Source organism: Eptatretus burgeri, chromosome 2, assembly GCF_056783735.1.
Source record: "Eptatretus burgeri isolate ZD-2024b chromosome 2, Ebu_testis_v1, whole genome shotgun sequence".
Lineage (NCBI taxonomy): Eukaryota > Metazoa > Chordata > Myxini > Myxiniformes > Myxinidae > Eptatretus > Eptatretus burgeri.
In genome coordinates, this window is record NC_140962.1 from 119,549,999 (window position 1) to 119,576,677 (window position 26,679).

At 42.6% G+C, this 26,679-nt stretch overlaps 1 protein-coding gene across 6 annotated transcripts in view; it reads right to left on the reverse strand.

Annotated features, from left to right (window-relative positions):
- The window catches only part of LOC147032942 (multiple PDZ domain protein-like), a 239,163-nt gene that overhangs the window by 159,058 nt on the left and 53,426 nt on the right, over positions 1-26,679 (reverse strand). For all 6 annotated transcript variants that reach the window (XM_085870979.1, XM_085870976.1, XM_085870977.1 and 3 more), the window contains exons 4-9: positions 20,927-21,064; positions 17,163-17,308; positions 16,669-16,864; positions 12,159-12,293; positions 11,399-11,674; positions 11,193-11,298 (exon numbers count right to left, since the gene is read on the reverse strand). In XM_085870979.1, coding sequence (XP_085727105.1) covers positions 11,193-11,298; positions 11,399-11,674; positions 12,159-12,293; positions 16,669-16,864; positions 17,163-17,308; positions 20,927-21,064 — 997 coding nt within the window. The remainder of the gene's footprint in view (positions 1-11,192; positions 11,299-11,398; positions 11,675-12,158; positions 12,294-16,668; positions 16,865-17,162; positions 17,309-20,926; positions 21,065-26,679) is intronic.

Here is a 26,679-nt window from a genome sequence, read left to right on the forward strand (position 1 = left end):
CATCCGTATGATCCGCATAGTGATTTGGCACATGTTTTACGCCGGATGCCCTTCCTGACGCAACCCTGGTCGCCTCTTACGATACAGGGATATGGTACACCTATTTTAACCGGGGTATACACCGGCCCAGTGTACTGGTACTCATTTCGCCGACCTCGGAAGGATGACGGGCTGAGTCAAGCCCCTGGTGTATTAATTCAGTGGCCCAACGGGGCTTGAACTCAGGACCTTTTGGATCCCAAGCCGCTGCCCTAACCACTGCGCCAACACCAGGCTTAAATATATATATATACATACATATACATACATACACACATACATATTGGCAAAGAAAGTTGACACCCCTTTTCAAAATTTTCACCTTTTGTTACCTTACAGCCTAGAACTAAACTGCATTAAATCAGACTTTTTCCACCTTTATTTACACATCGTAAGCAACAACTTCCAAGTGAAAAATTAATTCCACAAATTTCAGAAAATTAATTTAAAATACAAAACTAGAATATCTTGGTTTGTTTAGTGGCTTCAAGGACTTTACCACCTAAATTTTGGGCTCACTCCTCCAACCCTCTTGTCCCTCCATCCTTACATATGTAGAGTGTAAAGCTCCACCAGGCTGAACAGTTTACATTTTGTATCCCACCGATACACCGGATCTGCATTCGAACCTTCACAAAGACCAGATCTGCATCCGAACCTGCATCATAACATTACACTGTTATGGGTTGGCATACAAGCATTTAGAAAGTTTCACACATGCAGAAGAACTATAAGAGTAGAGGTGGTGATATCTTTGTAGTGTGATAATGTGGTTCTTGAGAAGGAAATATCACATGGCAAACATATATAAATCAAACTCTTGGCAAGTGAAGGCTACTCCACGCGGCAGATTGGAGCCCGGCTTCATGTTTCAGAAGGGGTGGTGTGCAAGACTGAAGAGGATACACGAAACTGGCACTGTTGAAAATAGAAAAGTGCAAAAGAAAGAAAACCCAAACTTTCCAAAAGTGCTCATGTTAAGTACCTCAGGTTATGTTCCCTACTTGACAGATGATGATCCAATAGAGATCTTCCAAATGGCCTCACTGATAGAATGGGTGTTAATATTTCTTCAATAATAGTAAGATGCACATAAATGAAAAATGGTCTCAATGGGAGTTTAGCTGCCCAAAGACCTTTGCTGAGGAGATTCAAATGGAGAGGCAAATTTAACAAAGGTTTTCAGACAGCTGAGAATTTATGCTGGATGGTTTGCCCTTTTCTTCCCAGCGATAGTCAAGGCAGGAATTTGGAATTTCTTCACGGGGGCCAACAATAACTCACCAGCTCATGGTCAAGATACCCCATGATTTTACATACACCAACTAATGCTAGCAGATTGGTCCCCTGCTTAACACCCATCCAAGGTACAGTGCACTTTGTGATGTAACATTCTTCCTGAGAAGCAACAATTCAACAGTTTATAGTTGAGCCAAAAATCGCCATTCCCATGGGTGCCATGCTGTGGCACCATCCCGTGACGCGCGGCACTGAAACTTCTGCCCACATGGCACACGGCACCAAAACTGCCACCCCTCTTGCAAAAGTTGAATCTGTTAACCAAGGTGAAAGCCGAATCGTTTTGTCATGCTCAAAATCTTGGAGCAGGCCCAGTCTGGGTGACAACATAACACAAGTAATAGGAAAGCAGATGCACCAAGAACAAACTACAATTAAGTTTTTTTGTTATTTTTTTTTTAAGTCGAGGCTCATATGAGAGCGAACACACAGAATGTACAAGGGGAGCAGGAGACAAGAGGGGCGGGAGTGGCAGCAAAAGTGTGAATTTCATGTTAACTAATGCACGAGCAAATAGAGGATACTCTTTTCATGGAGTTCCAGCATAGGCCCAAATAAGAAAATATTAATTTTCAGATTTGTGGCAGATATTCAAGAGGATATGTGCTTCTTCCACACAAAATGACAATTATCCAGTATTCACAGCCATTGTTGTAAGTTTACAGTGAAATCAACTTTTATTTCACATAAACTAATACCATATAAGAAACTGTGCCAGTCTTTTTTTTATACCTTGTCGATGCTCGTATGAGAGTTAACACACAACACACAGCAAGGGGGGCATGAGACAAGAGGGGTGGGGGTGCGAACGATAAAACAGTGGAGAACAGAGACATCGGGAGATCTGTGGAAGGGAGAGGGATGGGGTGGGGAACATGGGGTACACAAAATGGAAATTACAGGGACTTTCAGGAAGGAAAGCAGGTTTGGGGTGGATTAAGGGGGGTAGAAAAGATCGAGGATTTGGATGGGGGACGATAGGTGGTGGTGAACAGCTGTCTTGAAGGCCTGGAGGAAAGAAATGGATTGAAGGGAATGTGGGAGTTTATTCCAAAGGCGGGGAAAGAGAGGAATGAAAGAGTGAAGGTGAGCAGCGATTCGTGATTTTGGTAGTTTTACCAGAAGGGGGTTTTTGGCGCACCTTGAGCGCCCTGCGGAAATATGGTGGAGACAAGTGGCAGACAGTGCCGGGGGGGGGAGGCCGGAGAAGAGATGGTAGAAGACAGAAAGACCACCGACCTGCCTGTGGCAAGAGAGTGAGAGGCCGAAAGACTCAGCCTCATCGCGGGATATACCAATGATCTGAAATGCCTTTGCTTCCACAACGTGAAGCCGAGAAAGGTGAGAGGCAGGAGCACCAGCCGAGAGGGGAGAGCAGTACCCCATCAGGCTGCGGACGAAAGCATTGTATGTGGTCAGGAGCTCATGTTGGCTGAGGAAAGACTTTGCATGATGGAGGATTCCCAGTCAGCGACTGGCTTTGGAGGCCAGGTTTGGAAATGTGGCTTTCCCAGGAAAGATCACGGCAGAAAGTGAGACCCAGAAGCTTGAATGAAAGGATTTCTTCCAGAGGACTGTTGAGAAAGTAGATGGGGGGGGGGGGTTGAAACGGTCCTTTCGGAGAGACATAGTGAGTGTGAGATTTGTCAGGATTGAAAGACATGTTCCACGTGCTGGACCAGTTTGTGATTTTATCCACATCTGCAGAGAGCAAAGAAGCTGCTGCTTGCCCGTCTGAGGGATGACAGATGGTACCGCAGAGGGTGTAGTCATCAGCAAAGAGACAAAGAGGATTTTCCAGAGAGTTGGAGAGATCATTGATGAAAACCAGAAAAAGAACAGGGCCCAGAACACTGCCTTGAGGAACTCCAGCCTGGACAGTTAGAGGGGGGTGAAAGAACTCCAGTTAGGGCCACACGTTGGCTGCGATAGGAGGGGAAGTCTGCGAGCCATGAGTGAAGATGGCTTTGGATACCAAAGAAAGAGAGCTTGGTGAGCAGGGCAGGGTGCCAGACCGTGTCAAAAGCACATGATACGTCTTGGGATATGGCTCTGATTTCATGTCCGGCATTGACTACCTCCATCCATAGTTGGGATAGAAGAAGCAGCATATCCAGGGTAGAGTGACCTGATCTTAAACCAAATTGATGATCTGAAATCAAGCCATTGGAAAAGAGGAAGGATTTAATGTCTGAAGCGATGATGGATTCCATGACCTCGCTCATGATTGGGAGAAGGCTGATTGGTCTGTAGTTGCAGGGATCTGTTTTTGCACCTTTTTATGCAGGGCAGTAATGTTTGCTGATTTCCAAGCAGATGGCAGATGACCTTGAGCAAATGACAGGGTGAATAGAACAGACAGAGAGTGAGCAAGAGCAGAGGACACGTGGGCTGATGCCACAGAGGACATGCAGGTTTTTCGGACACGTGGGCTGATTCCTTCTGGACCGGTTGCAGAATGCGAGTCGACGTTTGACAGCAAGCTCTCCACTTTATCAAAAGAAAATGACACAGAGTCCAGGGACAGTTGGCTGTGACTGGGAAAGGTGGGTACAGAAAGCGATGGGTTTGGGACACAAGATTTCGATGCAAACACTGAGTTTAGGCATTCAGCCTTTTCACGTGCGGTATCAGCAGTGCGGCCATTTGAGGTAAAGGAGGGGGAACATCCACCAGAAACAGATTTGATAAGACGCCACCAGGATTTCGAGGAGGGAGAGAGGTTTGAGAGTTCAGACTTGAGCTGAGAAAGATGTTGTTTTCTGGCTCTCCTGAGGGTAAATACACACTTGTTCTGAGCTTGATGGAAGGAACTGAAATTACCCTCAGTTAGGTTTGCTTTCCATGAGGCAAAGGCAAGTTGTTTCAGAAGGTCTTTGAGGAGGCAAAGGCAGGTATCAGGAGGCAAAGGCAGGTATCAGGAGGCAAAGGCAGGTCTTTCTTGAGAAATTGTGTGATAGCACATTTATCTAAGTTTACACCATGACAATGTAGGAATGGGGTTCTACAGTAAATCAAAGGGCGGAGGAGCTCCTTGTGAGCCAACGGCCATCCATATCTAGTGCCCAACTGTGTCTGCGGACGTCCTCCTGCAGTTGGGGTCACTTCTTATTAGGAGGTTGGTGGCAGGATTTGCACTCCGGCCACCGTAAAACCCTTCATTCCGCAAAACGCAAAAACGCAAAAAAAATCTGAAAACCCACTCCGTGGGAGTACCTCCTGTGCAGCTTCCCTTCGCAGGGCAGCTCACCGGATGACGGGATTGGGGCAAAGCCTTCGGGACCCCCAATCGTTGATAGGAGGGAAACCACGGGGTAACATCCCTGGGTCAGATTGCGGGAGAGTGTGTCGGAGTGGTGCTGAGGTGTCGTCCACCAGACGGCGGTCTCCTTGGGTTAACCTGAGGCGGTCCCTTCGGGTGGGTGCCTGGAATGTCCTATCCCTAAGAGAGGATGATCACCTGTCTCTGTTATCATCTGAGCTCAAGCGTTTGGACATCGGGATTGCAGCTCTCTCTGAGGTTCGGAGACCGGATTGCGGCGAGATAATGGTGGGTGGTTACACCTACTATTGGTCTGGTCGCTCTGATGGTTACCATACCCAAGGAGTTGCTGTAGCTGTGTCCAATAAGCTGACCCCAATGATAATTGAGGTAACACCGGTCAACGAGCGTATTATGAGATTGAGGATTCGTCACTCCTTAGGTGTCATTTCCCTGGTCTCTGTTTATGCTCCGACTGAGGCGAGTGATCTCACCGTGAAGGATGCATTCTACGCCACACTCGAGTCTGTGGTTGATCAGTGCCCCAGACGAGATACACTTCTAGTCTTGGGGGATTTCAATGCATCGACTGGAACTGATAGGGACGGTTATGAGGTGTGTGTTGGTCCCCATGGGTCAGGAACTATGAACCAGAATAGCACTAAGTTCCTTGACTTTGCAAGAAGTCATGGACTTAGGGTGGCTGGTTCATGGTTTCAGCGCCCACAAGCTCATCGCTGGACTTGGTATTCCAACGCTGGCGGTGTGGCAAAGGAGATTGACCATGTCCTCATTGACGGTCGTTGGAGGATGATCCAGAACTGCAGGGTCTACCGGAGTGCTCAGTTCCTCAATACTGACCACAGGCTTGTTGTAGCAACTCTAAAGCTGCACCTTAAATCCTGGAGAATGGTACCATCCCAGCCTAGGCTGGATGTTGCCAAGCTCAGGGATGAGAGAGTAGCTGAGGAGTTTGCAAACAGGCTGAGTGGACACTTGGGGGTTCTGGGTGCTTTGGGGGTCCTGAAGAGTTGTGGAGCGCCTTCAAGACCACCGTCCTTGATGTTGCCGGTGGATGCCTTGGAGCTCACCGCAGGGCAAAGAAGAATTTTGTCTCTCAAGGGACACTGGATACCATTGACCAGAGTCGCAGGGCCAGGCTGAATGGCAGAGCTGAGCTGTTCAGGGAGCTGAGGCGTAAAACTGTACGTGCACTGAGGGTGGACAAGGAGGCCTATGTGCGAGGAATCTGTGAGGGGTAGAGCATCACCTGTGGACAGGTGATTCTCGTCCCGCTTACAGGGGAATTCGCGCATTACGTTCATCCAAGCCCATCCCTCGGAGCACTACAGTTCGAGCAGAGAGTGGTAGGCTCTTGACAGAGGAGTCTGAAGTGAAGGCCCGCTGGGCCGGTTACTTTGAGCGGTTGTACCAGGCTGATCCCCCAACTGTCGAGTTGGACGTCAAGGGTGTTACAATCCCTGTTGCTGACCCTCGAATCAACTGTGGTCCACCTACGCTTGTGGAAACACGGGCTGCGGTGAACCAGTTCAAACGGGGCAAAGCTCCAGGGATCTGTGGCATCCATGCCGAACTTCTCAAGGCTGGTGGAAATGCTGCACTCGTGTCGTTGCATGCAGTTTTGTGCTCTGCCTGGAACACAGGCATCATCCCAACTGACTGGAAGAGGGGCCTTGTTGTCCCTCTCTGGAAAGGGAAGGGTGATCGCCAAGACTGCAACAACTACCGAGGGGTGACGCTGCTCTCAGTGCCGGGCAAGGTCTTTACTCGGATAATTCTCGATAGGGTTCGCCATCATCTGCTTGAGCACCAGCGTCCAGAGCAGTCAGGCTTTACACCAAAGAGGTCAACGATTGACCGTATCCTTGCACTTCGTGTCCTCACCGAACGCAGACGAGAGTTTCGGCAGGGGCTGCTTGCAGCCTATGTTGATCTCTGTAAAGCGTTCGATTCAGTGAATCGGGACGTCCTCTGGAGGATTCTTGGTCTTCGTGGGGTGCCACCAAAACTGATCGATCTGATGTCTGAACTCTACTCTGGTACTGAGAGTGCTGTGAAGTGTGGTGGTACCATCTCTGACTTATTTCCAGTTGTTACTGGAGTTCGTCAGGGATGTGTACTTGCTCCCACACTTTTCAGCACTTGTATGGACTGGATTCTAGGGAGGATGTCGGAGAGATCAAGTTGCGGTGCGTCATTTGGGAATGTCAAGATCTCGGACCTTGACTTTGCAGATGATGCAGTCATCTTTGCGGAGACTTTAGACATCCTCTTGGGGGCCCTCGAGGTGCTGAATGAGGAGTCGGAGCCGTTGGGATTACGGGTTTCTTGGGTCAAAACTAAGATCCAGGCTTTCGGTGACATCTTGGATGCTGCTGTCCTGTCTGTGTCTGTTTGTGGTGAGGATGTTGAGGTCGTGGAGAGATTCACTTACCTTGGCAGTGATATTCATGTCTCTGCTGGCTGCGAGTCAGAGGTCAATAGACGTCTGGGTCGGGCCTGGGGAGTCATGGACTCACTGGATCATGGGGTGTGGCGCTGCCGGTACCTGTGCGGGAGGACGAAAGTCCGAGTCTTCAGGTCCTTGGTACTTCCAGTCTTGCTCTATGGGTGCGAGACTTGGACTCTGACCAAGGATCTGAGACGGAGACTTAATTCCTTTGGTACCAGGTCTCTTCGGAGAATCCTTGGCTATCGCTGGTCGGATTTTGTGTCCAACGAGCGGTTGCTGAGAGAGACTCGGATGAGATTTGTTACCTGCATAGTCCGTGAGCGTCAGTTGCGGCTGTATGGACATGTGGCTCGTTTTCCTGACTCTGATCCTGCTCACCAGATTCTCTCAGCGAGGGAGTCTCATGAGTGGAGGAGGCCAGTGGGTCGACCACGTGCCTCATGGTTGCAACAGGTTGACCATCATCTCAAGGAGATGGGGATGGGCCTGGCATCTGCCTGGGGGATGGCCAGACGGAGGCCCCTGGAGTACCGGCGGAAAGTGGACGCAGCGACGTGCTGTTCTGGCACATGCTCCCATACCTGACCTGACCTGAGTAAATGTTCACACTTGTGCTTGTCACGCCTCGAACATAAACTGACTTTTTCTTTCAATAGCGTCATGGAGATCACATTTTTACTATCAGGGAATATGTACATATGTACATATATATATATATATATATATATATATATATATATAGAGCCTGGTGTTGGCGCAGTGGTTAGGGCAGCGGCTTGGGATCCAAAAGGTCCTGAGTTCAAGCCCCGTTGGACCACTGAATTAATACACCAGAGGGTTGACTCAGCCTGTCATCCTTCCGAGGTCGGCGAAATGAGTACCAGTATACTGGGCCGGTGTATACCCCGGTTAAAATAGGTGTACCATATCCCTGTGTCGTAAGAGGCGACCAGGGTTGCGTCAGGAAGGGCATCCGGTGTAAAACATGTGCCAAATCACTATGCGGACCATACGGATGATCCGCTGTGGCGACCCCTAACGGGTGCAGCCGAAAGAAGAAGATATATATATATATATATATATATATATATATACAGTGGGGAGAACAAGTATTTGATACACTGCCGATTTTGCAGGTTTTCTCACTTACAAAGCACGTATAGGTCTGTAATTTTTATCATAGGTACAATTCAACTGTGAAAGACGGAATCTAAAAGAAAAATCCTGAAAATCACATTGTATGATTTTTAAATAATTAATTTGCATTTTATTGCATGAAATAAGTATTTGATCACCTACCAACCAGTAAGAATTCCGGCTCTCACAGACCTGTTAGTTTTGTATTTAAGAAGCCCTCCGATTCTCCACTCATTACCTGTATTAACTGCACCTGTTTGAACTCGTTATCTGCATAAAAGACAGCTGTCCACACTCAATCAATCAGACTCCAACCTCTCCACAATGGGCAAGACCAGAGAGTTGTCTAAGGACATCAGGGACAAAATTGTAGACTTGCACAAGGCTGGGATGGGCGACAGGACAATAGGCAAGCAGCTTGGTGAGAATGCAACAACTGTTGGCGCAATTATTAGAAAATGGAAGAAGTTCAAGATAACAGTCAATCTCCCTCGGTCTGGGGCTCCATGCAAGATTTCACCTCGTGGAGCCTCAATGATCATGAGAAAGGTGAGGGATCAGCCCAGAACTACATAGCAGGACCTGGTCAATGACCTGAAGAGAGCTGGGACCACAGTATCAAAGAAAACCATAAGTAACACACTACGCCGTCATGGATTAAAATCCTGCAGCGCACGCAAGGTCCCTCTGCTCAAGCCAGCACATGTCCAGGCCCGTCTGAAGTTTGCCAATGACCATCTGGATGATCCAGAGGAGGAATGAGAGAAGGTCATGTGGTCTGATGAGACCAAAATAGAGCTTTTTGGTTCAAACTCCACTCGCCGTGTTTGGAGAAAGAAGAAGGATGAGTACAACCCCAAGAACACCATCCCAACCGTGAAGCATGGAGGTGGAAACATCATTCTTTGGGGATGCTTTTCAGCAAAGGGGACAGGACAACTGCACCGTATTGAGGGGAGGATGGTTGGGGCCATGTATCGCGAGATCTTTTCCAACAACCTCCTTCCCTCAACAAGAGCATTGAAGATGGGGCGTGGCTGGGTCTTCCAGCATGACAACGACCCGAAACACACAGCCAGGGCAACTAAGGAGTGGCTCTGTAAGAAGCATCTCAAGGTCCTGGAGTGACCTAGCCGGTCTCCAGACCTGAACCCAATAGAAAATCTTTGGAGGGAGCTGAAAGTCTGTGTTGCCCAGCGACAGCCAAGAAAGCTGAAGGATCTGGAGAAGATCTGTATAGAGGAGTGGGCCAAAATCGCTGCTGCAGTCTGTGCAAACCTGGTTAAGAACTACAGGAAACGTCTGATCTCTGTAATTGCAAACAAAGGTTTCTGTACCAAATATTAAGTTCTGTTTTTCTGATGAATCAAATACTTATTTCATGCAATAAAATGCAAATTAAATATTTTAAAATCATACAATTTGATTTTCAGGATTTTTGTTTTAGATTCCGTCTTTCACAGTTGAAGTGTACCTATGATAAAAATTACATACCTCTACGTGCTTTGTAAGTGGGAAAACCTGCAAAATCAACAGTGTATCAAATACTTGTTCTCCCCACTGTATATATATATATATATATATATATATATATATATATATATATATATATATATATATATATATATATATATATATATATACACACACACACATATGTTCATTACTCCAAGACTCTTAAGTGTATCATGCAAAAGGTAGTGCTCCTCAAGGCTGCACATCCCAGATGCACCAGCATTGACGGTTTTGCATAGCATATGAACTTCATGCATTGTTCACGTCATACTCGAGTTGGTTTGATGTGAAGGTGGTCAACGTCGGGGCTGAGTTCAGCTGCCCAAGTATTCTTCGGAAAGAGTTTTTTCTCGGAGGCTGGAACACGATCGCTTAAAACGTCATCCTGCGAACGTCACTCGCCATATGACTCCTTCCATGTGTTTTGGACAAAAGCAGTGGAGGTCATTTGGGCAGTTTGTGTGGTGAGCAGTTACTCGGATGATGGAAAACCTCTTCTTTTTTTTCCACCCATTTAATAACCTTCAAAAGTTTGTTGCTGTGGCAATTGAGGAAAAAGAGGAGGAGTTCAGAGGTGAGAGATCAGTGTGGATCTGATATGGCAAGCCAGCTGAGCATTGCAACTCCACACTTGGTTGTGTACCTGTTGGACCTCTTCATCGATCCCGATGACATTGTAGTAAAATAGTTTCACGTTGCTGCACTCTTTTGCCTAATTCTCGCCAAGATACTTGTCTGCATTTTTCCTTTAATATGCAGATTATGTACTTGAGCTTTTCATTCCTGTAACTTCTGTTTTATATTATACTAGCTGGAGTTCCCAGCAGTAAGCCCCCAGGCAAAAAAGCTACAGTGAATACTATAGTACGGTGTATGAGAGTTGTATTCTCATATATTACAGTTGTCTGCAGAGAATTACTGCAGGAAAGGATTTTGTTTTGCCTGGGGCATATCCGTTGCTTTTTTTTTGCCTGGGGCATATCTGTTGATGTTGTAATCCTGTTGCCATTTTAAAGAAATCAATTTTTTTTGTGGGGGCCTAAAACACTTCCCTACACCCATGAAGGAATGGTTGTGGGGATCATTTAATATTACCTTTCACGTAGCTACAAAGGCTTTGACACGAAAGAGCAATTTTATTAGGGTTGTAAGTTTTTCAAAAAAAGAATTTAAAAATTTTTTTTTGTTTTTTTTGGAGGGGTGGTTGGGGGGGGGGGAGTAAAACAATCCCTGGCACTCACTGATGAACCTCTGAAAGTTAAGTTTGACGAAGATCCGTTTGGCTATCTCTGATAAAAATGGTGACACAAAAACAAACATCTCTCTTATATTATCCATTTGATCTTACGTAAAAGCGCATCGAGATATTTCACCAAATGTTATACACGCTGTACAAGGTAAAAAATTATTATTACATCATAAAACACACACATACACGCATGCACACCCAACCTTCATTTTCCTCACCAGAGTTCCTTTCACCAACATATCCAGCGATCGTGATGCCCAGCCCATGCTCATCCTTCACCAAGTTAACTTCATATTTCTCGAGCTCGTCTTCATTATCCACATTCTGTAGAGGTTTAAAAAAAAAACCATCGGTGTTTGAAACGACTTTTAGCAAAGAAAATGTCACTACACTTGATACAAATTGCCTTGGTGGCAACAATCACCTCCACCCACTCTCCAGGGAAAGACGATTCATCGAAGGAAGCAGCATTTGAGATCGGATAGCCTAAAAAAGCATCAGGTGGCAGAATTTGTTCGCCATCGCATGCCACTTGATCAGGTGTGTCCACACAGGTTTCTGTTGCTTCTTTATGAGCCACCAAGAGAAGAACATGTGCACCACAGTGGCGAAGTTCCTCTGCCACCTGCTCTGTGCTCATTCCACGAACGTCAGTCTCTCCGATCTGCAGGATACGGTCTCCACTCCGCAAACGACCATCCTGTTTGGATTGCAGGGTGTATTTACAGGCTTCAGGTGGCACAAAAATAAAAGCACAGGAAGATTCAAAGATTCATTTCAAAATATAACAAGGAGGCAGTAATGGAAGGATGATTTGTGATGAAATGGTAACAAATGATAGGGTGGGTGTGCAGTCGATGTGGAATGACGGGGAAAGAGTCCATTTAAATACCGTATTATACAGTAAAAGGGATTGTTAAAGAGAAATAATAAAGGTTGTAGAGATGCCTCACAACACCAAAACGTTAAGAAACAAGGTAGGGATGATGCCATGATTCTTTCATCACCTTGTTTCCATCCACAGGCAAAAGGACACACACACACACACACACACACACACACACACACACACACACACACACACACACACACACACACACACACACACACACACACACACACACACACACACACACACACGAGATTAAAAGCTGAAAACCAGGTTTGAAGATAATTTTACATACCCTAGCTGCTGCACCGGTCTGCAAGATTGTCTTAACCATCACTCCGGAATCTCTCCCACCCACAATGCCAAATCCTAAGCCAGATCCATCATTTTCCAGATCAATGGCATCAATCACTTCCCACGAAGCATCTATCTGCAAACAATAACACAAGGAAAAAGTGAGAAACCATGTTGTATTTGGACAGAAAGCAGTTAACTTGTGCTCAAATATAAACCCTTCAAAAAAATTTTCAAAAAGTAGTAACATATCTTTGCTGGAAGGGCAGTTGCCTTTTGCTGTGCCAAGATGGGTTACACGAGTCCGAATTTTGGGAAATTGTTCAATGTAACTGCAAGTATTCATTATTTCCACACCGAAGGTGGACGGAGGTTATGTTATTACCCCTGTTTTTATCTTGCCAAAACGAAGTTTTTGCAAGATATGTTAGTCAGCTTGTATGTTTTTTTATTTTTTGTCTGTAATCACGTATCGATCACTCTGCAGAGCACAGTTATCATAGGAAATTTTTGTAACTTCGCATATCAGTCCTATAGAGGTCCCTTTCAGCAGAGAAAAATTTTCAAGGTCAAGGTCAAAGGTCAAGGTCACTGTCGCAAATCAGGGGAGTCGACCAAACCCTTATTTTTTGAGTAATTTTGATCGGATCGTCTTCAAACTTCATGGGAATATAGTTCATGGTCTGGCGCTCAGCTGATTAATTTTTTGGTGGCGATCGGCCTTGACCTTCATGGTTAGCGCTGGAGGTCGAAAGTTTTTGACCCCAAGGTCAAATTTTGCAATCTTAGATACCATATCGAGCAAGACCTCATATGAAAGCGCATGATAAGTGCTTTCCAGATCTGTCAAAAGTTTGACGCTATGACGTCATTTGATGACGTCATGACGAAAAAACGGATTTTTCATGAAAATTTGATTTCCTCAGTTCTCATCAAAATCTCTTGATATTTCATGTACAACGGTCCTGGAGAGATACCATTAACCGTACGAAAATATAAAGGTCAAGGTCACAAAAAGGTCAAGCATCAAGGTCGACGAAACCCTTATTTTTTGAGTAACTTTAATCAAATAAATAAGTCACTCATGTTCACATTTTGGCAAGATACTGGTCACCCTGGGGGTGACATTGGTTTTTATCTTGCCAAAACGAAGTTTTTGCAAGATATGTTAGTCAGCTTGTATGTTTTTTGTTTTTTTTTTGTCTGTAATCACGTATAAAAAATTCTGCAGAGCACAGTTATCATTGGAAATTTTTGTAACTTCGCATATCAGAGGCCTATAGAGGTCCCTTTCAGCGCACGAAATTTTGAAGGTTAAGGTCACTTTGTCGCAAATCAGGGGAGTCGACGAAACTCTTATTTTTTGAGTAATTTTGATCAGATCGTCTTCAAACTTTCATGGGAATATAGTTCATTGTCTGGCGCTCAGCTGATTAATTTTTGGTGGCGATTGGCCTTGACCTTCAAATGTTTTTTTTTTTTTAATCTGTAATCACGTATAAATCACTCTGCAGAGCACAGTTATCATTGGAAATTTTTGTAACTTCGCATATCGGAGGCCTATAGAGGTTCCTTTCAGCGCATAAAATTTTGAAGTTCAAGGTCACTGTCGCAAATCAGGGGAGTCGACGAAACCCTTATTTTTTGAGTAATTTTAATCGAATCGTCTCCAAACTTTATGGGAATGTAGTATATGGTCTGGCGCTCAGCTGATTCGTTTTTGGTGGCGATTGGCCTTGACCTTCATGGTTAGTGCCTGAGGTCAAACATATTTGACCCCAAGGTCAAATTTTCAAGTTTTCGGAACCATTTCGTGTAGTACCTCAAATTGAACACCTCGATGAGCGCTTTCTAGATATGTCAAGCTTGAGACATTATGACGTCATTTGGTGACGTTATGAGGCAAATATATTTTTCATGGTTACTCTGTAGAACGATGTTCATCAGAATCTCTCGTAGGCAGATTTTCCTCAAGGAGTCGCTCCTGGTGGATAGCAGCTCTGTTCACCTCAGTGTGACCTTAAAGAAGTCACACGTGGTCACCTTTTGGCAAGATATGGGTCACCCTGCGGGTGACATTGGTTTATTTTGTTTGTCTGTCTGTCTGTGAGCAAGATATCTCAAAAAATTACGGACTGATTCAGATGAAACTTCGTGGATAGGTAGGGTGTGACAGGTACAAATAGATTTGACTTTGGTGGTGATCCGGATCTGGATCCAGGCTATCTAGAGGAGTGGGCTTGGGATCCTCAGGTCCTGAGTTCAAATTCTGCTTGGCTGTTGAATTAATACCAGGTGGGGTTGACTCAGCCTGTCATTGTACTGAGGTCAGAAAAATGAGTATCAGCTTGCTGGTATCGTGCGGCGGAGTGGCGACCTGTCCAGGATTGTGCCCAATAGCCCTGGAGACTGCTTAGGCACCACCAACACTCTGCACAGAGTATGGTCCCAATGGATGGATGTATCCAGCCTATCATTGGGATACAAAATGAAAACTGTTCACCCTGGCGGAGGTAGGTATGCACTCTCCCGAGTGCCGTTCTAGTTGTGTATGTTTCCATCATGTGTAATTTTGCCCATGCACAGCGAAATATGAACCTATTGCTCAATGATTGTTGTAGCACAAACAGCATATGTACACACAAGGTACATGGCACGCCGGCGCAAGAAAGGTGAGAGGCCCAAGGTATGCCGGGGAAAGAGTGCGGTTTTTTTTTTGGACTGCGAATTGTCGATTCACCATCATTCACCTGACCAATTGTGATGAAAAGGGACTTCTGACCACTTTCATCGGGTAAAGTTTGAAATTTAAAATAGCCAAATGAAATTGCATGTGTCCATCAAAATAAGATTAGACAAAGGTGGGATAAGGGAAGTATTTTTTTTTGTTTTTTTTTTTGCTTTGGAATGGACACAATTGGCAGGTGAACGCAGAACAGACACGGAAGCCATAAAAACTGCAAACCCAGCCTCAGGAATAGTATCAGTAATTGCATTAAAATTATTACAGTTAGTAGCAAAAATACTTGCACCCTGTGTGGATTGGGATGGAGTCGGAGGAAATGGGGATGTGGGATACATACTGTATATGCAAGTATTTGAGGCCAACTGAAATAAAAATGCAAACAAATAACAAAAAGCAAGTAAACAAAAACGTTTGGGACACTTGAGGGTCGATTGCCAGGATGTGACCAACTGCTCATCCCTTTGTGAATAGGAGAAAAATTGAGGGTAATTTAAAAAATCCCCTTGCCTCCCTCCACCCACACATACACCTCCAAGGTTTCTTCATGGTGCATGCATTCTGCCAGTCATCAATTTCTCAAGAAACTCCCAAATTCCAAGCTCACTGCTCACCTCCACTCATTTGTAATTCTTCTCTCCCATTTATGGAACCAGCTTCCTTCATCTGTTTCATTCTCATTGTTCCCTCCAGAGTTTCAAAATTTCTGATCACCATTTCCCATATACATGCATAATCCTTTCTCTCATCATCAATCTTCCCCAAGTCAATCCCTTCCTTTCCAGGTCAGTGCATGGTCTCCTGTCTCCCTGCATCCACTTTTCCATGTAATTTTTCCATCACTTTTTCATCCTCGGTTTCCTCTAACTGTTCTTCCAACCCCTTTTTTGAAGGGATTGAGCTTGTATTCAGCTTGTTCATCCTCCACTGCCTGCATCCTTCTCTCCCTCACCTATTCTTCCTCCACATGTCCCTCTGTTGTGTCCCTCTACCACATTGGTTGTGTTTCCCGACTCTCCATTGTGTTCTACCTGTTCTGCTATGCTCTGTGTTCGAGCTGTTGCACAAGCTTCGACTTTGTACAGACAGAAAGGACAATCAAACAACAACGTATAACAATGTAAATACGAACAGTTAAATAGGGGGATTTAAAACAATCTGGCCGGTAGAGTTAGCTTTGGAAGAGTTGTCTGCATGTCGAGAAACTGTAAGAAAATCCAAACCAGAACTCAATCACTCAACAGTATCAATAAACATCAAACCATCCCTGGAAAAAAAAATGGGACAATGTTTGAAGCTTCTTGATACTGTTGTGTCTCCAGCTCTGATGGTCTTTACAATCTCAGTATTTTTTTTTATCTCTCGTCCGATTGGAATCAAATAAAGTTGAGGACTGGAAGCTGAGGATCAGAGCCGATCAAAGAAGAGGTAAGAAAGTTCAAACCAGAAACTCGTTATCATTTTTATAACAATATTATATTTTACTCTCATTAATAATGCTGTTCTGCAAGTCTTATCCATCCACCTGTTCACCACCATTCCACTTTCAATATATTTCTTCTGCCATTTCGCTTCTCGTTCTGGCTTCATTTTTGGACAGAAATAAAAAGTGATATTTAGAACCTCATAAATCTTAATCATCTGCTTAAGTTTGATTCAAGTTTGTGGTATTGAGAGGCATATGCAAAAACTTTGGAAAGGAATATTCTACTGGTCACAAAAACGATAGTTCAACTCTTTGACAGAGACAAATAATTATGTTACCAACCGAATGTCTCGATGTCGAGATTTCATCCACGCCTCCGTTCATCGGATCATCGTTATAAGGTGTATGGGCCACAATGAGCCGTACCCTTCCCGTAGCACCCTGCAACAGGGAGACTGCATACTGGTGCGAGACCCCAATGTCCAGCACATGTCCATTGATTGCCAGGATCTGGTCACCTTCTCGTAACCGCCCATCCCTGTATGGATGAGAGTCATAGTGTCGGTGATCTAAGCATTTGGTTCTCAAGAGTCAAGACAGTATTATTGAAGAGTTTGGAACATTAATGTCTTCCATCAACCCATTCATGTTGAGAAAAGGTCATTATTGTACTTGTTTGAAAAGAATGACTTGTTAAGATTGTCTTCCCATCAGAATCAAGAAAAAGCTGAACAATATATGGCTGAGTAACCATACTTCAAAACATCCATCAATGTGCAAACAACCATACTCATATACTTATGCTGCAGGCATTAAGGCTGTGGTTTTTGAGTTACCTGTGAGCAATTCCGCTCTCTGTGATGGCTTGGATGAAAATGCCCAGCTCGCCTTGCTGCTTGCTTCGGAGTCCAACTATGCTGAAACCCAGGCTTCCTGGCAAATCCTCATCTTTCCCCAACTCCACCTCCTCCACTGGACGTCCCTACATTCAGAAAGTTCAATGCACTGTGCTAAAAGCATGACATACTAATCACTTTTGTTTTCCAATTCCTGGAATAAAATGCAGTACAAAGAAGTTGCATCAGGCTGATAATTAATTAAATATTCAAAGTAGAAGCAGAATGAAAACGTTACATCAAATCCGTGATAAACATATATCTCTATCTCTATCTCTATCTCTCTATCGCTATCTCCATGTTCCTTCTCTGTGGTGCTCTGCATGAAGGCATGTTCTGTGATGCTAAAGCAACCCCATGGCAAGAATTACACTTGGTGGTCTTTGCCATTCCAGAGGTAGTAAAAATTTGGCTAGGGTGCTGGTGATAAATCACCTCCTCTTCACAAAAGACACATTGGGATTTTTAACAAGCGTCAGCTATTGCTATCAACAGTGACACCAAGCTCTACATTAATCCGAAAGAAGGCAAACTTTGCAATGGAATGCCCTACCTGCAGAGAACCACTCCAACAGTTTATGATGGTGATAGCCTTTTTTTTTCTTTACACTGTACAAGGGTAAGTAAAAATTAATAATTCACATTTGTGTGACAGTGTAGGGGCTTTTCCAAAAAGCTAAAGCTTGTGGTGAAATGCCTTAAACAACAAGTTCAGTGCTGCCATACTTTATAGTTAGGTCAAGAATCAAAACTAGAAACTATAGACAACTGAAAGGTTAATTTGCTCTCTCTGCACAATCCTGTTTAATAGATTAAATATACAAGACTCTCCAAAGTAAGGTTTAAACTCGAAGGACACGCTTCGATGTCACAACGTCGCCAGATATGCCTCCACCCACATTATTACATTATACATACCTCTACCAAGTTTGATTTAAATTCCTGAACCCAGATTCAAAATATTAAATAACTCTGGCTGCCAAATCATGTGTCCAATCAATATGAAATGTAAAACATATATTCCCCATGACTTCTGGATCACAATTGCGACGTTTCACGTCAATTGATGAAGCGGTTCAAGGGAAATCATTTTCAAAAAAGATTTTCATTCAATCCAATTTGGCTGCCAGACCGTGTGATCTATTAATTTTTCATGAACACCCTGGTATCCCCAAGGGTTGCGGAAGATGTGGGTGAAGTTTCCCCTCGATCTGTCAAGCCATTCTGGAGAAGAAGATTTTAAAATGTTTATTCTTCAAAAAATTATAGCTGCCAACTCACGTGACCTATGACATCAAAGGTGGAGAACTTTTTGTTACTCATGGATAGCCGATCATCCCTGTAAAGTTTCGCCTCAAACTGTTCAGCCATTTCTAAGAAGAAGATTTTAAAAAGTTTTTATGTTAAAAAAAAATATGGCTGCCGAACCACATGATCGATGACGTCATCAATTTTCTCCCTCTACAATTTAGCCCGAGATGACCCTCAAATTTTTTCATACTAATCGGATAAAACGTTTGACATATGCAATTATGATGTCATAACTAAGTCACCTATGACATCATCAAAAAAAATCACATTTCCCATGGCTAGTATTTGACATGTGCCAAATTTCAATTTTTCTTGGAGCGGTTTCGGTGATACAGAGGTCCAAGATTTTTCCTTTTTTTCCAACATGGCTGTCACACCACATGACCTACAGTATGATGTCATCATTATCATGAAAACATTCTACATGAGTAGTCGCACCTCTGGTGAAAAATTTGTGTCACTCGGATAAGCAGTTGCAGAGAAAACACAGAAAATTAGCATGGACGTACGTACGTACGTACAGATGAACAACCCGAAAACATAATGCCTCCGGCAACTTTATCAACATATTAGCACAAAGAGAAGCATAAAAAGAAGCACAGTGACATTTCCATAGTACTCAAATGTATGGGAACTAGCAACACAAAATTGAAGAATCAGAAATGAGATTCTAAAATCAGGGCAGTCGCTCAATTTTCTGTCATTAATGCATCGAGTTCCTTTTGTGTCATGTTTGTTAATGCTATTAGGTGTCTTCTGATTGATACCTTGATAAAAGACAAAATTGGACACCAGACCTACAGTATGTGCATGGGTAAGCAAAGATAATTAAAGATGAAACACTGATCATTCTATTCCCAGAACTTCAGCAAGTTATTCTGTATAACATAGAAACATAAACATGACTAGGAAACAATAATAGTGTAATGTGGAAGATAAAACAGAACAATGCATGTGTGTGGGTTCAATCCTATGACCATCGCACTGAAATACGTAATGTGGTGTCTGTCTGTCTACAATACATTCAGTACTTACTTATCCAATCTCAACCAAACTTGCCAGGGGGGCTATGAGTCAATTGTAGTGACTTCATTCCCCCCCCCCCTCCTTTCCCCAAAGTAGTTTTCCACCTTGGACGAACTCCATGTTAAGGTGTATAAATAGCTTAGCATGGCGTTTCATGGTGCACACCTACAGGAACTAAGAATCGGCCATCCAGCGCATCCTGAAGCTCACCTGGATTAGGAGCAAGTCACTCAAACCCCCAAAAACTCCCATACACCCTGATTTTTTTTTTATGCCGTGAACAACCTTTGGTACATCACGGGTGATTAAGGTTGTGGTCAAGTTTCATCAAAATTGTGTGAGTAGTTTTGGAGAAGAGAGCAAATACCTATTTTGGGGGGGTCAACTCCCTCCGCCCATAGATCCCCTTATTGAATGCACATTTTGATGCGGCCAATGCATCTTCATTAGGCAGCAGATATGAAGCTTGTGGCCAACGTTCATCAAAATCGTGTGTTTGATTCAAGCGTTAATGATTGAAGTGTTTCGAGACACACTGACTGACTGACCGACTCACTGAAACTGCTCGATCACATAAGCTCACCAGACTGAAGTCCATGTGAGATAAAAATTATTACAACCACAAACTATTTAGTGTGATTACATTTTTTTTAAGTCGCTACTTTTGTACAACACTAAACTGAAAGAAATTTAGAGGAAACACGACTTCCTTTATCATGTCCACCACAGACAATCAGGTCTGAGCCATCTCAATTTGCTTGGTCTCTAGGGAAACTGCTTGCTTTGCCACAATTATATTTAGCTAATACAGGTCCTTAAATGAGTCATTACACATGAACAATGTATCCCATTGCCAATCTGATTTTGTGAGCCATCAGATTATATGTGGACTGCAAATATAGATTGTTTATAACTTAAATTTGGGCCATTGTATACGATTTCTCCCAGCCATGGCTGCAAGTGTGATGCACGATATTGCCCCCAACAATATCAAGACCCTTATGGCCCAATTGTGACTTTATTCAACGCATAACCTCATTCCTAACGGTCATTAGCATTGTTTAATACTTGCCTGGGGGGGGGGGGGGAATTTGGAGCAAATTGAGCATATTGAAGTACATTTAAACATTGGCGGTGCGTAGGCTAATAATTGCTGGTGCACACACCTACTGGAAATAAAATTTATGATAACCAAAAATTAATTTTCAACATTTGTTAAAAACATTCCAGAATACCTACTAAATGTGGGAGACGAGAGCATGCCTGATTTAAGGAACAATTTACTCTTCCACTTATCTGTTTCTTGACAAATCCTTGTCACACAGGCACCTTTACATGCAAAGTTAACAGTCTCACAGCTGTCCGACCTGACAGAGATGATCAATGAGCACAGCAAATCGCTCTCGATCAGGCAAAGACTCCGGCTGTAGAACCAGGGGACTGAGGATGAGCTCGTTGGGATGTGGCTTTGTGGATGGTGCATTGCCATTTGTCAAATGGATAGGCTGGGTCAAAGAAGGCACAAAAACGTCAAGGAAAATGAAACAAACATTTAAGATTATCCCACCACTATAACTGCATAAGTACTCATTGAGTATGTTTCTACAATGTCTAATTTTGTCCATGCACAGCGAAAGGTAAACCTTTTGCTCAATGATCATTATAACCCACACAGAACATGCATGCACAAGACACATGGTAGGATTGCATTATTGACAAGTTTTGCTCACAGTTAACTCCAAAACAGACTTCCAATCCATGTTTTCTCAAATACAGTATTTTGCTATCAATGTTAATCAAAAATCATCTGTAAACTCAATGGGAGCTCATCCTGCAATCACTTTTCCTTTTTTCAGTTTATGGCATGATGTATTAAAAATGCAATCATACCACTCAACAAAACACCAAAATGACACTACTTATTGCTTGGCAATTTATCCATGCATTATATTTTAATTGTTTTGTTTTCAAATATTGTACGAGGACAAATATTCTGTCCAACCAAGCGAATAATAAACAAGTAGAAGATCTTGTGCAGAGCACGATACTTGCAAAATCCTTAAAACAAATTTGACCTCAAAAATAATTGGTGGTTGAATTAAATAACCAAATATGCAACTCCTCTTCAAATTTTCAGTCAATCGGATGGAAAGTGACAATTTTATAAATTTTGCCTATGTTGTCCTTTTGACCGATGTTGATCTCAAAAATAATTGGTGGTTGAATTCAGTGACCTGATATACAAATCCTCTTCAAATTTCAAATCAATGAGACGAAAATTGAGGATTTTAGAAATCCCACCGAAGTTGTTGACCTTTGGCCGATCTTGACGTTTTGGTCCATGTTGCCCTAAAAAAAATACTTGGCTAGTTGAATTCAGTGACCTGAAATATAAATCCTCTTCAAATTTCAATTCAGTTGCATGAAAATTGAGGATTTTAGAAATACCACCTTCATTGTTGACCTTGGGACTATGTTGACCTTTTGGTCTATGTTGACCTCAAGAATAATTCTTTGTTGAATTCTGTGACCTGAAATATAAATCCTCTTCAAATTTCAAGTCAATCGGATGAAAATTGAGGATTTTAGAAATCTCACCTTAGTTGTTGATCTTTGGCCTATGTTGACCTTTTGACCTCTAAAACAATAGGCTTCTTCCTTATGACAAACTGTACCATGTGGTGAAGTTTCATGAAGATCGGTTTAGAATTGTGACCTGTAGTCAAAAGACAGACAGACAAACAGACAGACAGACAGAATAACGAAATCGACTAACCAATATACTTGAAAAATCTTCGATTTTGCAAGTAACGAGAGAGTTCATAGAACATCTTAACCCATACGGTGTGAATACCGAATTAATTTGAAATAAAATAATGATTTTAAAGGTCATATAAAAAATTAATTCCACAAGTTTAGCAGTGTTGATGCAGTCTTTTACACCATCTTATTTAACACATTACATGAGTTATTTGTGCCTGTTGTTTGTGTCCTTTATGACATCCTTATAAACAGTGAGTTTCCTGTTTGGAATGATTTTCAACTTTGTTTGACTGCCAAACAGCAGACAGAGTAAAAAAAAGTTCCCACTCATCTCTGCACATGTGCGATCAGGACGAATCAGAGCTAAAGGCTCATTTTCCGATTCATGTTCAAATTTGTGGTCAAAATATTCAATTCAAATCAAGTTGTTCCTCGATCATAAACCGACATTTGTAAATGGATGGATGGACGGATGAACGGACAGACAGACGTGAACCAATTGCTAAACCCCGCATTTTGCTTCATATATGCAAAGTAAATATGGAGGATAATGACTTACAGAAATAGTATGCTTGAGCAATATTTTGAGGCAAAGAGAAGCATCTCATGTAACAGAGGTTAAAAAGTATTTTTTAAAATATGTTGACAACAATATTGTAATAAATATTACTAAACCTCTCTAGGAAATTTTTTTTGTTGATGTTTATGGTTATTACTTGAAATTAAACTTTAGACACCACTCCAAAATAGATTTTCATTATTCTTGAGATGCCTTCCCTAAAATGTTTTCAATTTTCTGAGTGATACTGTACTTTCATTCTGATTGTGATGTAACATACTCTGATATAGAGCATCGGTGCTGGTGAAGCAGTTTCTTGGCAAGAGTTATACTGGGTAGTTTGACATTGCCTACCCAGCAGTCATTTGGGCAGGATTTTGGAACTTGGTCATGGTGCCGGCGTTAACTCGCCAACTGTTTACGAAGGACACAGTGGGATATTTTATGTCAACAAAGTGTTGGCAGATGGGATTACAGTTTAATGTCCATCCGAAGGACGGCACACACATTGATGAATCACCTTGAGTGTGAAACACCAGGATGATAGTTTATAGCTGTGTCGGGATTTGAATCCAAGCTAGACAGCATCGAGGTGAGTGTGCATACCTTTAACCCATTGTGATACTATACAGTTAAATCAATCAAGCTTTCAAAACATGACATCCTTCGCTCCACTATATTCATCTGATAAAATGGCATCACATCATATGCAGGTGTGCTGTTATGACAAAATGCTTGTTTGAAGGTATTAAGAAACAAAAAGGAAATGGAACAAATATTGTTTCTCAACATTCCCACCCTGTCCCCCAGCTCCCCTTGATCTCCTTCTCTCCCCGATCCCAATATACCTCAATCCCATGATGTCAATCAAGTCAGCATCAATGAGGGGGACATTATTGATCTTTGAAAGCACACAAATATTTTTGGCCACCTTAATGTTGAGATAACATAAATGTCATATCGTTCACCGAATAATTCCTATTACAATTGTTTACACTTCTGAACAATTCTTAAAAGGCTGCAGCTGCAGGCTAATGAATATTGATGTGAATTTATTTATAACCATTTCTCGACAGTGAGATCGTTTTCGTGAACAATGCCAACATTTACCAGCATGTGAGGCTGGCAAATACAAAGACAAAAAAAAAATACAAAAGCACATCTCTCTGTGATCTCTGCCTTCTGGCAAGTTCATAACACCACCCTATTTTGTACTTTGATCCTCAAGCTGGAGTAGTTATCCACATTTTAACCAGTCTAGCATCACTACTGTCAGTCTTCAAAAAACACGACAAACCACATAAAAAATCATTTACTTAAATTAATATCCAGATGTTTTTTTGTTCTTTTTTTCCATCAAATACTGCATTTAGTCTATTCCCACAAACAATGCATTAGTTCAAAGAATTTGTGTCTGAGTGTCCAAAAACTATAATTTTAACAGCTTACAGATCTATGTGCAGCAAAGAAGTTATGGAAGATCCTGTCTTACTTATTATCCCCACGCTTTTTGAAAAAAATGGGGGGATATTGTAATCGGTTCCATCTGTCTATCTGTCTGCCTGTCCATCCGTCAAGCTATCTCTTCCTAAACATTCGTGCAGAAATTCACCAAGCATGGTTCTTATGATCACCACATGGCAAGAAGGTGGTGAGCAGTATCATTTTTGGCCCCACCTCCTGGGACAGGATCAAAAGGTCAAATAGCAAAAGGTGCAATTACAGGCACATTTTTAACGAAACTTTGTATATGCAATTAGCATTGGGGATGCATGAAATATGTAACGATCTTTGGGGATTTGACCCCCCCGGTTCATGCCCCAAGGGATAGAGACTTAGGGTCACAGGAATCAAAATGGGAAAAAGATTGACTCATAATTTCATATTGGGTCATTCCTGGTAGAACATTTTTGCCATTTTTCAACTGTGCTTTAGGTTGGTATCACGGGGATTGGTGATGGTGTGCCATCAACTTCACTCTAGTTTACATTGTGAAGACAAAGAATATTGGCTGTCGGTGCAGTGAATTTTATTGTCGAAGATATGGGACACTTTTAATTACATATGCGAGGTCAAAAGCTTCGAGGGTTGTTTCCAAATTAGAATTTCAAGCTGAATGTAATTTTTTTTTTTTTTGTAATTGCTGGAAGTATTTGTTTGAATTCAGAGAAAAAAAAATATCATTTTCGAGTTTTCTTGAACCATATTTCCAAACGAACTTGGAAAAAGTAATTTCAAGTTTACATATTCTTGAACATGTAGCTCCCGATGTATATGAGGGACCAAAATGAAGGCGATGGACCTGGCTGACAAATAGATCAAAACGTAATACAAGTAAACAAGATCACCAAGGTTAGACAGAAATTTCAGGCAACAATAAGACGTAATGGCTTCAACCTGTATAATGATTCTCATGAATTACTTATCAATGAGCCACATATCTATCTAGTTATCTTTTGACAAATAGCACCAAATGTACATACACATCCTGACAGTGGCATACAAATAACTGTTATGGAGGTAACCCGCATATGTTACTGTGACCTCGTATTTTGGCAGTACAGTGGAAAAACGATTCTCTTTACCAATGTTATGGTCAGGGAGGTAAAATATATAAATAACCCGAATGGCCATTTATAATCCCACACGATTACAATATTTTATATGTAGCACGTAATTATGTCAATGAAACACTCATTCTGAGCATTCTGTATTTTGCAGAAGGATGACTTTATGGCAACATTGTCAAAGATTTGTACTTGCATCGTACACACAGGCTGACTGAGTAAGGACGAGATAAAGTCACTGGAAGAAATGGGAGAATGTGTACACTGTGAAAAAAGCCCATATTTCCATGCTCAAGTATTTATCAGTTTGCACCAACCCACCCAAAGATGATAGCAAAAATATAGGGCATCACAGTTATCACAGGATATCACAACTTTGAGGTTGTGGGTCCACTGATGTTGAGTAATCTACTGATGTGGATCTGTGACTGGGATTGTGGATCTGCTGTTTGGAGAGGTTCTGGGCTGAAAGGATCGAAACCTCGATGAAAGACGGTGCTCAGCTGTTGATCCGGGCAGTTGGGAAATCAGGAAATTGCTTATAAATTAAGGTTATAACTTCAAATAAAATAGCTTTTAGTCAGTACCAGTGCATAATATGTGTTTGCTTGATATGTATGTATGTATGTATGTATGTATGTATGTATGTATGTATATATATATATATATATATATATATATATATATACATACATTTATATAGCCTGGTGTTGGCATAGTGGTTAGGGTAGTGGTTTGGGATCCAAAAAGTCCTGAGTTCAAGCCCCGTTGGCCGCTTGAATTAATACACACCAGGAGGTTGACTCATCCTGTCATCCTTCTGAGGTCGGCAAAGTGAGTACCAGTGTACTGGGCCGGTATGCCCCGGTTAAAATAAGTGTACCATGTCCCTGTGTCGTAAGAAGCGACCAGGGTTGCGTCATGAAGGGCATCCGGCGTAAAACCTGTGCCAAATCACTATGCAGATCATATGGATGATCCGCTGTGGCGAACCCTAACGGGAGCAGCCAAAAGAAGAAGATATATATGTGGAAAATTATGTGCCTAGACCAGGAATTGAACCCAGGTCCTCTGACAAACCATACCGGCACTCTGCCATCTGAACTATCTGGCCTATGCCCACTGGCTGAGCAATGCAATTTTCCGAAAAAAAAAGAGACATTGCATTGCTCAGCCAGTGGGTCACCCAGATAGCTCAGATGGCAGAGCACCAGTACGGATGGCAGAGCAC